The following is a 17,074-nucleotide window of genomic DNA, read 5'->3' as shown; positions in this document are numbered from 1 at the left end:
TGGGACAAATTTTTCTCATCTACCCATTCCTCTGGGAAAAATCTTCACATGATTGGGGTAGACATCCCCCTAAATAACTAATGGGATTGAGGCTTATCAGTTACCTTCAACCTGGTTTATTCTGTCTATATGCAAGGATAGTTTTGACAGGGTGTGGCTGCTATGAATACTACAGCTTCCTAGATAGAGTCCCAGGTGAGAGATGTACACTAAAGGTGATCCCTCAAACCTGAGATGCTAGTCCTTCCTGAGCCTCCCATACACCTAAGAGTATGTGCTAAGTGCTTTTACAAATATTATTCCATCTGATCCCCACAACAACTTTACCAAAAATAGCCTTTTCTCAATTCTTATAGGCCACAAAAAAAGTGGCTTTTCTTGGCTCAATAGCTAATCCTCTTTGCACAGCTCACAGTCACAGGGACACACAAGAACTAAACAGGAACCTCTGGTCATGCATAGCCTTTAGCCAGAATACAAAGCATGTATTCCTTCCCATGGAGTCAAAGCATATCTACCCAGCTCTGTGAAAGTTGCCCCAATTGAGCAGATCGAGGGCTTCCCCATGATTATTCTCATTATACACAAATTATCTCATTTTATCCTCCCACAGCCCTTCGAAGTAGGGACTGCATCTATTTTTACCCTCCATTTTACAGACAAGGAAAGAGGAGCTAAGAGACTTGCCCATGATTGCAGAGGTAGTACGTGTCAGAGGCCCGAGTTGAATTCCTGTGTTCTCATTTCTAAGTTCAGTTTTCTTTTCAGCCCACTTTGCAGTTTTGATGAGGTCTAGCCACACCAAGGTGAAGTGGAACTCATGATTAATGTGAAGAGGAGGAGGTCTTTACAATTTTGAAGGCCAAGGAAACAGGAGGCCGGGGTACATAAAAGCTCACTAATGGGGATGTCAGAGTCTCTGAGGGGAATTCCTTGGTATGAAGGGAAGAAAAAGAATTCATACCAGGTTCTGTAGTCACCAAGGTGGAAATGCGTCTTAGAAACCACAGTCAACAGAAGCACTTGGAAGAGGAGAGTAGATTTCAAAGGATGAAAGCAGAAGGAAGGCAGAATATTGGCTCAGAAATGACACTTCTCATGGAGGAGAAGACCGGTTCTCCACTTTTCTCACTGAATGGGTAGGAGTGGGAGATGGCAAGACAAATAGGTGAGAAGGTGACTGGGATGCAGAGAAGTCTTCATGGAAGAATGATGATTTCTGGGTCCCCTGGTTCCATGGTGTTCTCAATGGGGAGCAGTTTCTGGTTCTTTTGAATCCTACTCATCTTGACTTCCATCAGTTAATTTGACAAAGAAAAAGTCGTTCAATAGTCCTGCTATCTGAAATGTATCTTGGCTCAGCATTGAAGAGATATTTCTTGGTTTAATTTCTGGGAATGAAGCCATTCCTTCAGTAGGAGAACCTAGATATCATGGTTTATTTTTGAAGACAGGGAGGATAATGCTAGCTCTCCAGAGTTTGCTTTTAGTTAGCAAGAAAAGTTGCTGGGTTTCCCATCATATGGAGGGCAACTTTTTCCATGGATAAGTCTGCCATCCCTTCCTTGCTAGAGTGGAGAGGTAGAGTGAGGCAGATATTATAGGATAATAGAATTAAGAGCTGGAAGGGACCTCAAAACATCCAATCCACCTCCTTCTTTTAGAGATGAGGAAACATTTCTGGAGGAATGAAATGATACTCTTGCTTGGTTCTTTAGATGTCTTTGCCAGAAGGAGTTTCAGGAAGAATGGCTGCATTCTTCTGGAAGAAAGAGGAAGACACATGAAATATTAATAGGAAGCAGGAACAATGTAATTCTGATCCCACTTGTTCTTTCATAGCAAGAGAAATATAGAGTCAAAGATAGATGGTATAGACCGTTGAAATGTGTAGCTGAAGTAGTAAAATATATCAACCAGGAAATGTATGATTGAGAGATGAGATTAGTTGGTCATGTAGCAAAAATGGGGGAAATCAGGCAGAAATTTTCATTGGCCTTCCCTCTCATTGGTATTCTGGTGAAGTTAATGAATCTTTTCACTTCTCAATGTTCATTTCAATTCATCTGAAGAGCATTTAGGTTGCTGATTGACTTGCTTTTCAGTTCTTTTATGAATAAATTCCAAGAAGACAGTCTGAGGCTGGGGAACATGGGCTTCTTAATACATTAGCACATTGACAAAGATGCTTTCCTTCAGTGCCACAGACTGTCATTGATCCCATTTTATTGATGGATAAATTAAGACTAGAGAGGGAACATGATTTATCAAAGATCATATGATGAAGATGTAAGTTGACTCAAGTCTACAGTCTCTACTACATTTTCTAGATAACATTGAGGGTAGGGAAGAAAAAGTTTTTTTTGTTTTGCTTTTTATTGGGGGATTTTTACAAAACTTTCCATCCCTCTCTGCCATATGATTGTTGAAGTTGCAGTACATATTTCTCAACCTTCTTTCCCCACAATGACACATGTGATGGCTTGGTGTTAACATAGTTCTCATAAGCTCACACAAACAGATTTAGTCAGAAATCTTTATCACAAGATAGATAAACATGGATCCTATGCAATATTATTTGGTTCAGGTTGCATTTAACCTAGAATACACTTCATAATAGCATTATAAACAAGGTACTTGTTTAATAAAAAAAACGCTGGTGGTTGAATCAGAAGACTTGGGTTCTAATTTTGGCTCAGTATGACTTCAGGCAAATTATTGGCCCTGTCAGTTTTATCATACATAAAATGAAGATAATTTTTGTACTACTGATTTCATAGGAGTTGTGATGGTCAAATGGGGTAATGGATTTGGAATATTTAATAACCATTAATAGATAATACTTCAGTATAACCATGGCTTTGTCATTATGGGTCATTCTTCCACTGGTGCTAAACACAAATCGTTCTGCTCAACTCTCATCCATTTTCTCCCATGAGTCTTCTGCATAGGTTATACTCAATGTACTAGAGGTCTTTGCCTGGGTCTTGCAATATTCTATAGCTATTAGTGCAATACTCAGACTATCTTTAGAATATTTCCTGCTTTTGCTATATGACCTGCAGACTTCCTTTTCTGATCATTTATTTCCTGGGTGATACTTTTTTCCCACTGAGAATAACATTGTTTATTATTACTAAAAAACACATTTTGTCTTAGATTCAACATTAAGTATTGATTCCAAGGCAGAAGAGCAGTAAGAGCTAAGCAATTGGGGTTAAGGGACTTGTCCAGGGTCATATAGCTAGGAAATATCTGAAGCCAGATTTGATTTCATCTTCCTGACTCTAGGGTTAGTGCTCTATCCATGGTGCTATCTAGTTGCCCCAATAACATAATTTATTAATAAGGGCATGCTCTCTACTAATAAAGGATCATTCAAGATCATGGATAGCTCTTTCAAAGAACCTTGCTCTGTGAGCCTTGACCCTCTCTTTCATAGGGAGAAATGTCTCTCTGATTGATCTGACAGTCCTTCCTTTGGAACTCCATTGGCAGTCCTGATTGGTGAATATTTTGAAAAAGAAAGTGGACTTAAAGATCTCAACTCCATCTCCATTACTTTATTACAGGTGGAGTGGAGTGGTATTTTTTTCAGGTGGGTAAGTCCTACTGCTTCACCCTATTAGGGAAATGTAGCCAAATTGCTCTTCTCTGTTATAAGAAATTGAATGTCAGGGAGCTTATTGCAAACCAGCTTCTTTTAGCAATCTTGGACAGAAAAATATAAGTTGTCTGGATCATGTTTTCAGTGGTTCTTTCCCCTATTGTGGACCTCATCATCCCAAATCTAGGTGATATGTTTAGTAAGTACAAAGAGGGCATATGCCTTCAAATGCTTTAGGGAGAGTGCTCTTATTTATAGATAAAAAAGAATGTCTGCTCCTTGACAAACAAAAGACAAAAACCCTCTTCTATTTAGGAATAATTACCTTAGCTTGGGAACTGCCTAGCCTTGGGAGGCTAGAGTTTGGGAAAATTAATGGTTTCATATAGAAATATTGCTAATAAATAAGACAATTCAATGTTAATTTTTCGCAATTCCTCCCTCTGATATGTTGGAGGACACGGTATGAATCACAGATACGACATTTATAAATTTCAGGGCTCACTTATCAGGATACAAAAAGACCTGAAGGCACTATCCATTTCATGGAGGGTTTAACTGTGAGGCTTGAGTGTTTTTTAACATGATGTTAAAAAGTAATTGATTGATGAATTGACAGAAAGCTGTTAGGAGATGCTCTCCTCTGGCAAGTGGGTCTTACAAACAAAGGAAATAGCATTGCATGGGGAAGAAATGAAAGGAATGGATAACCCAACCCCTTCTATTATTATTATTATTTTTTTTAAAACCCTTACCTTCCGTCTTGGAGTCAATACTGTGTATTGGCTCCAAGGCAGAAGAGTGGTAAGGTCTAGGCAATGGGGGTCAAGTGACTTGCCTAGGGTCACACAGCTGGGAAGTGGCTGAGGCCGGATTTGAACCTACCAACCCCTTCTATTATAATGAGAAGAGGTTAGGAATTTTACCTACTGTTATAGTTCTCAAGCAAAAACTTAAATAGATCTCTTCAATTTTCTCCTTTAAAATATAGTCAATTAAATGTTTGATGAGTTTTAACATTATCAATAGTATTATATATTATATATTTATTATATTAAACAATATAATAAAATGTATATCAAAACACATTATTATATTAACATAATAAAATATATTAATATATTGGGTATACATTATATATTTATATATATAATATATTATATTTATGTTATCACATCATTATATATTATATTACAGTCAGTATTACATAACAACAAATTGTTTCATCATTTTCATAAAGTTTAGTCAAATAATTTTAGAATGAAATAATGCTTCAGAATTAGATTTAGAACTAAAATTAGAATAAACGTTCAGAACAATGATGTTTGAGAATGTTATAACACATGATTATCAAGGCCGATAAAATAACTTCACAATTTTCCAGATGTGCACATATAATGTATATATTTCTATTCACCTTCTTTTAAAAATTTAATTTATAAGCTAACACCATTCATATTAAAGAGTAGCTGCTATTCTACAGCACATCTTTATAACAGTTTACCATATTTTACATTATCATAAACAATATTATGAAATTGAAATATGAAACAAAGTCCATTACCAATTTTCAAATAACCTTAGGCAAAATTGCTTCAACTTAATATATTTTGCATTTTTATATCCCATATAAAATCCTGTATAAAGTTATCCATTATGAAGTAACTACATTCCATTAAATCAGTAATAATAAGGGGCAGTTAGGTGGTTCAGTGGATTGAAAGCCAGGACCAGAGATTGGAGATCCTGGGTTCAAATCTTGTCTCAGATACTTCCTAGCAGACCCTGGGCAAGTCACTTAACCCCCATTTCCCAGCCCTTACCATTATTCTACCTTAGAACCAATACATAGTATTGATTCTAAAATGGAAAGTAAGACTTATTTTGAAAAAAATTATTAAAAAATAGTGAACATTTATATAGTGCTAACTATGTAATCCTAACAAGAACTCTGGGAATTGGGTGCTAATATTTCCATTTTTTCCCTTTAGATAGAGGTGAAGTCACACAGTTATACCTTCTCAAACTAGATTTTGACTCAAACTGAATCCATGCATTTCCTAGCACTATCATTTTAATGACAAAATTTATTAATATTAATTGTTTTAACAATGAGTTCAGATTTACCAAAATTATAGCCCAATAGAACACACTTTTCACACAAAATCTAGTAAGATTACATATAAGTATAAGATTCAGTACCAAATTAAAGCTGGATTTATAATCACTAATGAAATTTAAATCTGTTTATCCAAGGGCCATTTACTATTAGTTAAAAATTGAATCTGTTTTCTTTCATATCCTGATATGATCCTTCTCTTAATAATCACATCCTGGATTGTCTATAGACATAACCCTTTACTCCATTGATTTCTAATTTCTTTTAGCCATTTTTTTTCTTATCTGCCTTTCTAACTTTGGTCAGAGTTACAAAGGGAAGGGAGACCCTTTCATTTTAAAAACTTTTTGGTTCTACTCCAAGTTTTCCCCAAATTTTCTAGTTGTCTTTCCTCCCTGTTTGTTATGAAAATCTATCCCTATTATCTACAACCAGCCTGGACTTAGAGGTAGTGGGGGTGGAGTAGATTATCCCACCTGACTGGAAGTTTACATAAGTTGATTACCCCCCTTCTGTTTTTTGGGAGTTTTTTCTAAGTCTCCTTTTCCATTCCTAATTTTTTACCTCTTTATGTTATCCTGAGGGCATACAGCTTTGCCAATTTGAATTTACACCTGCTATTATTAGATTTGCTTAAAGTCTGTTGGGCTGAATATAATAAACCATTGCCATTTCGTGTCCTAATTTTTTAAAAATTTCTAACCCTTGCAGAGAAACTCTAAGAAAGTCTAATCTGATTCTGACAGACTGGCCATCCTGAAACCCTTCAGTGGGTTCATAGGACAAAAAAAATTTTTTTAAAGTGATTCTTAATTTGTATGATAAAATAGAGCACTGAAGATAATAATAACCAACATTCATCTAGTGTCTGATATACATTATGGGACAAAGCCCTGTTAAATGAAAATTCCATGCAAATGACTTCACAGGACAAATTGACTACCTGAAGCTTATCTAATTTCACCTGTAGCTCTGATTGAAAAGTTAGACAGGATGATTAGAGATCAAAATTGTATTTCACTCAATCTATGGTTTTTAAAAATATTATTTTTTCCAGATTACATGTTGATACAATTTTTAATACTTGATTTCTGACATTTTTTGATCCATACTCTCTCTCTACCTTTTCCTTCCCCACCTTCCCAAGACAGTAGGTAATATAGTTGTACATATGTTATCATACAAAACATATTTCCATATTTGCTATTTTGTAGAGGACACAAATCACTTACACTAGAGAAAAACTCAATACTACCTTGATATAGAGAGCTGGACTGGATAACCTCCAAAATGGCTTCTAATTCTAAATCTATGAAGTTATTAAGTGACTTGGCATTAAGTGGCAATATTGGGATACAAACCCAATCCCTCTGACTTCAGATTCTCTTAAAATAATACCCATATTAATTATCAACAACTAATCATTTCATATTTGAAAATTAGACAAAATGTCTAGACATTTGCTGTTCTATTTTTCAATGAAGTCTTGTTTACTACTTCAGGTGGGTTTTGGTGTGTTTTTTCTTCCTTTTTTGAAGCAACTGTTTTATATTAGTTCATTTTTTTGTTTGGAAATGGTGATATCTGATCACATTTGTTCCTTTATCCTTTCCCCATTTTGTGGTACAATAGCTTGGAATTGTTCTAATTCATCTTCATATGATCTTTTTATCTTTCTTCTTTCTTCTAATTTAGTACTGATTCTAGCATTTGCATTAACAAGTTGATGGTCTGGCTGTAGGCTAAACCCTAAAATGAGAAGCTTTTCTCCCTTAAAGACAAGGACAGATTAGAAGCATCTGCCCTATCATCAAGGTCACCTCAAGTGAGTTCTGACTCAGACTTTTTCTCTATTATTTGTATACAAGACTGATTTGGCTGATAGGAGGAAATCTGTTCAACAATATATCTCTCAATGTGATGGCTTATAAAATTCCTTTCCCTGGACCTTATCCAAATTATATGAGAAAAACACAATTCAGCAGATAAGAATAAATAGTATATACCTTTTTAGACGACTGGATGGTAGAGTAAATCGTGAGGGAATTTTTTCGTTCTGAGACATTAGAACTTTCAGCATTTTCCTGTAAAAGAAAAAAAAAGCCTGTTTAGGTTATAAGGAATAAGATAACAGTGGCATTTACATATGGATTTCAGATTTCCTGGATAGGTGGTATGACAAAAGTGGAGAATTATTTGAATCAGTGGGAAATGTTATATTCCAGACCTTCTCTGTGTGCCCTAAAAAACCCCAGAATTTCTTGAGTCTTAAACTTTGTAAGTCTTTGGGGGATCAGGAATGGAGAAGGAAATGAAATGCCTCCTATAAATAGTCCACAATGGGTCAATGAAGGGACTAATAGGAGAAAACAGGAGTAGCAGTAGTAGGAAGAAAGGCAGCATAGCTGTAGTGGAAAGTACATAAGGTTTCTTGTTCATTATTTCCTCATCACCCATCATCCATGATACTAGTTTTTAGAGTTTTCATTTATCTCTTCAAATGAAGATGACTATATCACTATCCTTTACTCATTATATCCTCCCAGAGGACATAAGCTTCTTGAGGACAAGAACTATTTTTCATTTTGTCTTTGTTATGCTGGTCTCTTGGTGTAGTAGATCCTTAATTTTGTTAGTTTGGATTAAATTTTACCTTCTCTAGTTTCTGTACCTTGTAGGCTCTTAATGAATATTTAGTGCATTATAGATAGATGAATGAATGAATGAATGAATGAATATGGGCTACTTGAAAATAGCACATATAAAGCAAGAGGACAAGAAGCTGAATGAGTCCTGGTAAATTCATCTCTCCTTGGGTTATTCCTTTCCTAATATGATGTATTCCTGCCTCTTCCTTAGGCTAATTCAGTAACTAGGATCAAGTTGCCTAAAGAGGAGGCAAATGAATTCCATATCATTCAGTTCTTCAACATTCTTATCCAGGTGAAATCTGTTCAAAATGAATATTATTTTAAAAAATTAATATGGTGGCTGCGATATCTGAAGCAAATGAGTTTGAACCCCATGAAAGTTGTAACCTTTCTGAGCCTTAGATATGTCTTTAAGACTTAGATACTAAGTCATAGGAAGGCTAGGAAATTTACACACCAAAGAAATCACAGATCCTTGATGAATGTCATTTAAGTTACTTAATTGGGAAGAAATATCATAGTTGAATAATATAATGCCTAGAGGGTCTGTATGAAAGGGCATGTTCTTACTAAGTCCTGTAAAAGATAATCTAATTAAGCAATTTCAGTTTATACTCATTGTGTTATGCCTCTGTATAACTGTATATTCTCTGTATGTAACCCTATTAGATAATCAGTATTGTAATGATAAGCTATAGTCATAATAGATTTAACAGTAAGAAATAATTTCAATGATTAAGTGAGTAAGTAATTTTTTTTATTTTGTTTTTTTTGTTTATGAGTATTAATAATCAGTAATTATAGTGTATTTAAAATAAATAATAGAATTCTCTGTAGATATTCTTGCCAAGGGAGTTTGGGCATGCCTTCAGCATCCTGGAACACATCCTAGAGTTTACAAGGTAGCAAAGTCTCACTATCTCATTTGCTCTGAAGCTACAGAATAACATTGCCTATCCTCATTGTTACCAAATATAGAACGGAGGGGTATGAGATATGAAAAGATCTGACCTTCTTGCCAAGAAAGACTTTATTGTCAAGAAGGTGTCAGCTTTCAGGAGAAAATTGGACCTTCATAAGAAAAATCCCACCTGGTAGACCTTCATGGCAAGAAGGTACCACACCTTCCAAGGGAAAAATAGGCTTCTTGCCAAGAAAGACCCCACTTGCTAGACTGCACCTAGACTGAATTTGTGTAATGTAGCTTGGGTATAAATATACTTCAAAGCTCAGTCTCAGGTTATATTAGGGTGGCCTGCAGACTACTACTACTAATAGTAGTAGTAGTCTCTCAGTAACCGAGGATGACGATTGTCTTTGTGCGTTTTCATCTATGATAGATGAGTGTGCACAAAGACACGTGTGTGTGAAGGAGATTTAAGTGGAAAAGCCGATGCACAGAGACAGTCCCACTCTCTCGTCCTTGGAAGCCTGGGTCCAGTGGCACGAAAAGTCGTTACACCTGGAGACTTCTTCAGCTGCATTGGATGGCCGTGTTGTCTTTTGTGCTCCAACACGCCCTAAGCACTCCACAGTGCTTTGCTGCATCGCCATCTCAACCGTTGAACCTTCTTATTGGTTTCTTCCGTCTGTTCAGCAGAAGCAGTCTTCACATGCTGGGTGAGCAAAGCCCTGGTTCACCAGGGGTCGACGACCCGATGGCTACCCTCACAAGGTTTAGCCGGCCTGTCGAAGCCGTTGCCCGGGGTGTGGCCGCTGCTGCATGCTAGCAGCTACTGGGAGCCACAAGTGAGAGCTGGGTGTCAGGTGGGGGTCAGAGGCTGGAGAGCTACCCTAGAAGGGCACGACAAGCCCTCCATACCAGAGATACTACCCCTCTCTGAACACCCCATATTTTGTATTTGAACCCTAGACTTCAATCCCCAGAAGTCCTTGGTATTTCCCAGAATTCCCTATAATCTCATCTGAGTCTCCACCTGGGCGAGATCACAATGAGTATTTAACTGGCTCTCTGCCTCAGATGCTCTCTTCCATTGAAGTGATGTAGTGGGTAAGCTAAGCATGAGGGTTTCGAATGGGCTAATCAGCCCTAGGCTCATGTTTTCCTTATTTTGTATTTTTTTATTCCTTGATTTCTAATAATCCTTAATAAACCTCATAAAATATAATATTTCTATTACTAGAGACTAAAATTAATTTTTACATCATTCTTCACTTCCCATCTTAAACCAATGGGGAAAAAAATTAAAGGACAGACTGATATTATGTTTACACTGTGGCAACCTCCTCCTAGGCCCATCTGCCATTAATATTCCTATACTACTTTAAGCATTCTCCTCACAACCCTATGGAGTATTATTATTCCAGTTTTACAGATGAAGAAACAGACTCAGAGACATATAGGGATCTGCCACACATGCAAGGACTAGCATCCAATCCTAGACTGCAACCCAGGTGTTCGAACTCTAGAACCAACTCTTCCTACTTCCTATACTATAATGACTAACAAGTTCTTAAAATAGTTTTAATTCTTATACTAATTTGTGCTGAAACTCTTTCCCACCATCCCTATTGAACTAGTGTGCCTTTTTTATATATAAGACAATAGTCTTATCTGGCTATCTATAAATATGATTAAATGTGGCTGAGGCTCATAGCTTGTTGATATCTGATTGATATACAGATGGGTCATAATAAAATTCAGTTTCACTTAGAAGTTTGCTTCCAGGATTTTTCTTTTATAATTGTTAAATTCTCTCTCGAAGGATGCCTTCCAATTACTTTGTATGTGGTTTGCAAATGCCTATTTATTTATATGTTGCCTTTTCCTTTAGAATATAAGCACTTTTTTTAACCCTTAATTTCTGTCTTGGAAGCAATACTTCCAAGGCAGAAGAGTGGTAAGGGCTAGGCAATGGGGATCAAGTGACTTGCCTAGGGTCACACAGCTAGGAAGTGTCTGAGGCCATATTTGAACCTAGGATCTCCTGCCTCTAGGCCTGCCTCTCAATCCACTGAGTTACCCCACTGCCCCCTAGAATATAAGCACTTTAAAGGCTGTTTTTGCTTCTCTTTGTATGCCTGGCACTTAGCACAATCCCTGTCAAATAGTAAGGGCTTAATAGATAGATATTTGTCGAACTACAAAACAATAGCAAATGAATGTTGCCTAATTATAAAGAACAGGCTTGTTATAAGAGTATATAAAGAGACTTGTATAAAAGAGACTTGAGAAAAATACTTCCCCCCTCCTTCACTTCATATGCGGAGTGTGTGTGTATGCATGTGTGTAACAGCCTATGGGTGTGGAATAACAAATATTTCTGATTTTTTTGGGATTGTGTTGAGTAATTTTGCTGGCTTTTTTTCCTTCTTTTTATTTTAAATAAATTCTTTTTTATAAGACATCTCTCAAATGAGAGAGAAATATACAGGGGACAACTTAGACAATGTAAAATAAAAATATATCAACACAAATCTACTTTTTAAATGCTGCTTGTTTGATTCTAGGAGCGGATTCTACTTAACATTTATTAAATATTTATTACAAGCATTTCACAGGGTACTTCATGTTTTTTTTAGCTAGAGGAAATATCTGCTTTTTCACTTTCCAGAGGAATCCCTGGAATTCTAGAAACCTGATCTCTGCTAGGTTCTGAAAGGAACTTCTGGTACATAACCTAGAGCAGTGATGGCAAGACAAAATAACCACAGTTTCATGGAATGTCAAAGCTGGAAGGAACCTCAGAAAGCATGGAATCCTGGGATCATCTGTCTAGAACTTGGGAGGGACTTTGGAGGCTACCTTTTGCAAGTTTTTTATAAGAAGAAATGGAGACTTAAAGAGAGTTGGTCATAGTCACATAGCTAGTAAGTGGCAAGATATGGGAGGAGAAGGAGAAAATGCTGTCCTTGTCCTCAAGGAGCTTATAATGTAGTTGGGAGGAGACATAACACTTATGAAGCAGTCAGCAGAATCCCAAAAGGAAGCATATAATCATATTTAAAACTATGTGGTACAAACTAGAAGCTCTATAGGAAATCTGGGGAGGGGTCAGGGTAAATTGCAGTAGTCTCAAGGGACTTTGCTGTCTAATGTACATGATCTAGGTCTAGGATACCTTGGAGTGTGCTCTCCCTGTTCCATTTCCTTTGCTAGTTGGCTGAATTAATAATATGATTTTGTTAAGAGGTGTCAGTTGGATGGCTGAAAGGACTTACCCGGTTTGGATGATTCACTTGTGCATATACTGTGACACTCTCCGTGGTAGTCTCTGTTGACACAAAGGACTGGATCAACAACACAAAGACTTTCTGATCCATCAACAAAACATCCTACAGTCTTGAAGACTTCCTACCCAAAGGGCATTGGGTCTAGAGTCAAAAGAAAACTTGACTTGAAATCCGGGCTCTGACATTTACTGTTGCATGACTCTGGGCAAGTCACTGAATTTCTCTAAGTCTCAGTTTTTCTATATGTGGAACAGAGATGATAATGATACTTGTACCACCTCTGCCTCATAGCTCTATTGTAAGAAAAGTGCTTTGCAAACCTTTAGGTACTATATAAGTATAGTATGCCATCTATATGTTTAAAAGGGATAGCTAGGTGGCTCATTGGATAAAGTACTAGCCCTGGAGTCCAGAGGACTCATCTTCCTAAATTTAAACTTGGTCTAAGACATTTACTAGTTGCGTGACCTGAGGCAAGTCACTTAACCCTCTTTGCCTCAGTTTACTCATCTGTAAAATGAGCTGGAGAAGGGAATGACAAATCACTCCAGTGTCTTTGAATCCCAAATGAAGTCATGAAGAGTTAGACATAACCAAAATGACTGAACAATAACCACCAAAGTTTGATAAGTGTGCCATCTATGATTTTACCCAAATTATACATAAAAATGTTGATGGGAACATGACCAAAGATGTAATCTTGGTCATGCCACTAGAGACCTTCCTCTATTTAATATCAGTTGATCTTTTAGGGTACTACCATTCAAATAGCTACAAATCCATGGAAATGTTCTGTCATCCAATCTATATTTCTTCATTTTTTATACTTAAGGATTTTGTGACTTTGTCAAAAGGCTTGCTAAAATCCAGGTACATTTTTCTCTCTCCAAGTTCTCATTTCATGAAGCTAGATATAGACATATGAGACTCTGAGCTAAGAATAACTAGTTCTGAGTGAGGTGGAATAGGGCTCTGTGGTTCTCATGTGATGTATTTCTCCTGATATACCCCAGAATAATTTCCACACAATTACATGTGACTCAGAGGCATTCTGTTAGCTGTGTCACTAACATTTCCAAGTCCTCATTAAGTGATTCTCTAATTGTGGCTTGGAACAAAGAGTTAGATAGGTATGTTCTCTGCCCTCTAGGATAATGGCCTAGATAGGTGTGTTGGTTCACCATGAGTGGACTCCAGGGGGATCTCTTTTGGTTCTGTTCTAAACTTATTGACTATATTTAAATTAGTGGCAGGATATTCTCCAATATATTTCCATTCCTTTTTTCCCCCCTTATATTTCCAAGAGCTGGTGTATTCATTGAATCTCAGAGCAGGAAGGAATCTCAGAAGTCATAAAATCATAGATTTTGAGCTGAAAGGGACTTTACAAGCCATAAATTCCAATTCCTTCCTTTTACAGATGAGATAACAAAGACTTACCATGGGGCATAAACTAGTAAGTATCAGAGTAGGATTTGTACCCATGTTTCTCTGACTCCAAATCCAAGCTCCTTTCTACTACCCCATAGATCATTTAGTCCTATATGTCCTGAATAAAAAGACCTTCTATAGCATCTCAAACAAATGGTCTTCAGCCTATATTTGAAGATTTTGAATGGTAGAAAATTCATTGCCTCTTGAGGCCAACCATTCCTCCTCTGTTTGAAGCTCTGAAATGCATTGTGATTCCTTTGGTGGTAGGCTGTGATCCTGGAGCAGCTATGTCTCTCAGTTCCTTATTGGGTGGGAATAGAGACACTACAATGCAGTCCAAGTATTTAGTAGTATGTATTCCATGTTGCTCCAGAAATGCAGGGATAACACATTCTGAGAGTATTGCTATTCTGGACCTTCTTGTGTTGAATTATCAGAGGAATAAGGGAAGAAGACGACTCTAGAAGCATCTCCCAACATTCCTGTCATGGACTGACTTAACCATCAATGATCACTGGGCAGCTAATGATATCATAATGACAGATTAAAACTATTGCAATGTCAAAGAGTGGCAGAGTTGGAAGGATTTTTTCTTAATGCCTGGGGAAAATTGAGGGAATTGAGGGGATTCAGCCAGCAGTTAATTGTGAGAACTGAGTGAACCACACTGATTCCATCTTGTGACTCAATTCTGGAGCAAGCTCTGTTCTAGAAAATTATGAGTCCAGTCCAACGTCTGTCTTCTGAGAAAATTTTATTCAGTTGTGGGAACTGGGAGAAAATGGTATTTCTTTGTTCAAATCTAGACATATATAGGTAGGAAACTGGACCACTTCTAACTGCTGCTTGGAGATACTTAATTAAGGCCCTAAGATTATGCCAACTAGAAACTCAGATCCCAAGATTAATACCAGGAATTTTCACAATTGTCTATTTCAAGTAACCTGCAATCAGACCCCAAACTTATCAGTGAATGGTTTTTGCTTTGTTCCTTTGATTTTTTACAGTTACTAGTGGGGAGTGGATCACCTTTTTTTCTGCATTCAGGAAATTGTACCTGTTTACTTTCCCCCTCCCGACTTTGAAAGTCCCTAATCATTCCTCAAATTAGAAATCAGATGTCCTAATGTGTTTTCCTTTTAATTAATTAGTCTCATTTGAATAATTCTTTATGATTGATAAAGGCCTGTCTTCCCCTGTTTTTAGGTCTGATTTATTAGGCAATTAGCATGCATTGCTTAATAAATAGAAATTCTTAGAAGCTCACACCTTTGTTTCCTCAGTCATTTCATCTTTCATCTACCATAGGTTTTAAGTTTCCTCATCAGCAGAGCAGAGAAGATAAATCTGCTCCTATTTGGGAGTATGTGACTGAAGAGAAACCAATTTCTCTTCTCTTCTCTTCTCTTCTCTTCTCTTCTCTTCTCTTCTCTTCTCTTCTCTTCTCTTCTCTTCTCTTCTCTTCTCTTCTCTTCTCTTCTCTTCTCTTCTCTTCTCTTCTCTTCTCTTCTCTTCTCTTCTTTTCTTTTCTTCTCTTAGGGCAGGATCCAGACTTATATGTAGCTCCCAGTTTGGAGATTCCTTCTACCACTGCAGATCAACACCTGGACTGTAATTTATACTTTTAGTTGTCTGAAGACACTGAGAAGTTAAAATATTTTCCTATTGTCACACAACTATTAAGTGTTATAGGATTTAAAACTAGTTTTTTTAAGCCCCCTACCTTCTGTCTTAGAATTAATATTAAGTACTGGTTCCAAGGCAGAAGAGTGGGAAGGGCTAGGCAGTTGGAGTTAAGTGACTTGCCCAGGGTCATATAACTAGGAAGTGTTCAAAGTCAAATCTGAACCCAGGTCTCCCCATCTCCACGCCTGGCTCTCTATCTACTGAATCACCTAGTTGCTCCCAAACCAGGTTTTATTGACAACAAAATTCTTTCCCTTTGCCATTAGTACTGACACTGTGTACTAAAGTCTTTGGTACTATGATCTCATGATCCTCTACCTACAGAGTACCTCCTTCTGCCTCTTTCATTCCCTTGTTCCACTAGGCAACAATTCAGTAGTTCTTCCTAAGAGGGTCAATCCAAGTAACTCAGAATCTTGTAACTTACCTTGTTGCAGAATGTGATCATTAAAGACCTGGAAGAAACCTGAAAAGATAAATCCAGAGATTGAAGAAAATAGATAGCTAGACAGATAGACAAATAGATAAAGTACCCTCTTCCCTAATTAAATATCTCTTGCACAGGATGGGAAGGAAGGCAGGGTGGAAAGGTGAGACAGAGTATGCTGGACAAAAAAGTCCCATGTTTCATGGGATGTCTGTCCAAGGGAGAGAAAGGATGATTCCAATTTTCAATAGTCATTGTGAGTCCCAGAAACCATATGAACAGAGGAGTCAATTTATGAGTTTATTCTGTGAATTATTCAGGGGGATGTATGGGGAGAGAAGACCCAAGATTGGTCCCTAAATCAGATTGATAGGTTTCATTTGGGGGTAATATAGACATGAATGTAGAGCCAGGACCTACATCACTGAAATCCTGAAATATTCTGGGAAAACCAACTAGTAATACAGGTTATAGAAACTCATCTTTTAAGGAAATCTTACCTTCTCCTTTTTTCTTCCAAATAAACACCGCCACTATGATGAAGAAAGCTATGCTCAGCAAAACTAGAATTATAAGTCCTATTCCTATAATCCAAGCTGATGTTCCTTGAGGATCTGGAAAGGAAAAGATAATATAAGTGGTATTTTAGACACTAAGCTGCCTCTGGAATTTTCTCCCTCTGAAGCTGACCATCTTGGTGATGTGGACAGGTTGTATTAGGGATGGTGGTGAGTAGGAAGCACATATCAGGTAGAGTTAACCTGGTGGTACCTGGGCAGAGCTAGGAGATGTGTTGTTCCTCCTGAGATCCTTGTCTTTGAGTTCTGTGTGCTGAAAGGCTATGGGTTTGTGGAGGTTAGGGAAAAAGATATTGGGGCAGAGAAGAGAATAGGGTTGGGAACACAAAACCTGCAATGTACTTGCTCTGTTCTGTTGGGTTCTGTGTTTAGGGAGCT

General features: G+C 37.2%; 1 protein-coding gene across 1 annotated transcript in view; it reads right to left on the bottom strand.

The window, feature by feature from the left end:
• Window positions 1-316: 316 nt before the first annotated feature.
• LOC100619394 (SLAM family member 9-like) overlaps window positions 317-17,074 on the bottom strand; it is a 51,193-nt gene continuing 34,435 nt past the window's right edge. The window contains exons 4-8 of the mRNA XM_016430271.2: window positions 16,619-16,732; window positions 16,119-16,157; window positions 12,560-12,612; window positions 7,733-7,810; window positions 317-1,762 (exon numbers count right to left, since the gene is read on the bottom strand). Of these exons, the coding sequence (XP_016285757.2) occupies window positions 1,715-1,762; window positions 7,733-7,810; window positions 12,560-12,612; window positions 16,119-16,157; window positions 16,619-16,732 (332 nt within the window). The 3' untranslated portion in view covers window positions 317-1,714. The remainder of the gene's footprint in view (window positions 1,763-7,732; window positions 7,811-12,559; window positions 12,613-16,118; window positions 16,158-16,618; window positions 16,733-17,074) is intronic.

Source organism: Monodelphis domestica, chromosome 2, assembly GCF_027887165.1.
Source record: "Monodelphis domestica isolate mMonDom1 chromosome 2, mMonDom1.pri, whole genome shotgun sequence".
NCBI classification, from domain to species: Eukaryota; Metazoa; Chordata; class Mammalia; order Didelphimorphia; family Didelphidae; genus Monodelphis; species Monodelphis domestica.
Note: the sequence above shows the minus strand (reverse complement) of the source record. Positions and strands in the feature narration are given on the sequence as shown.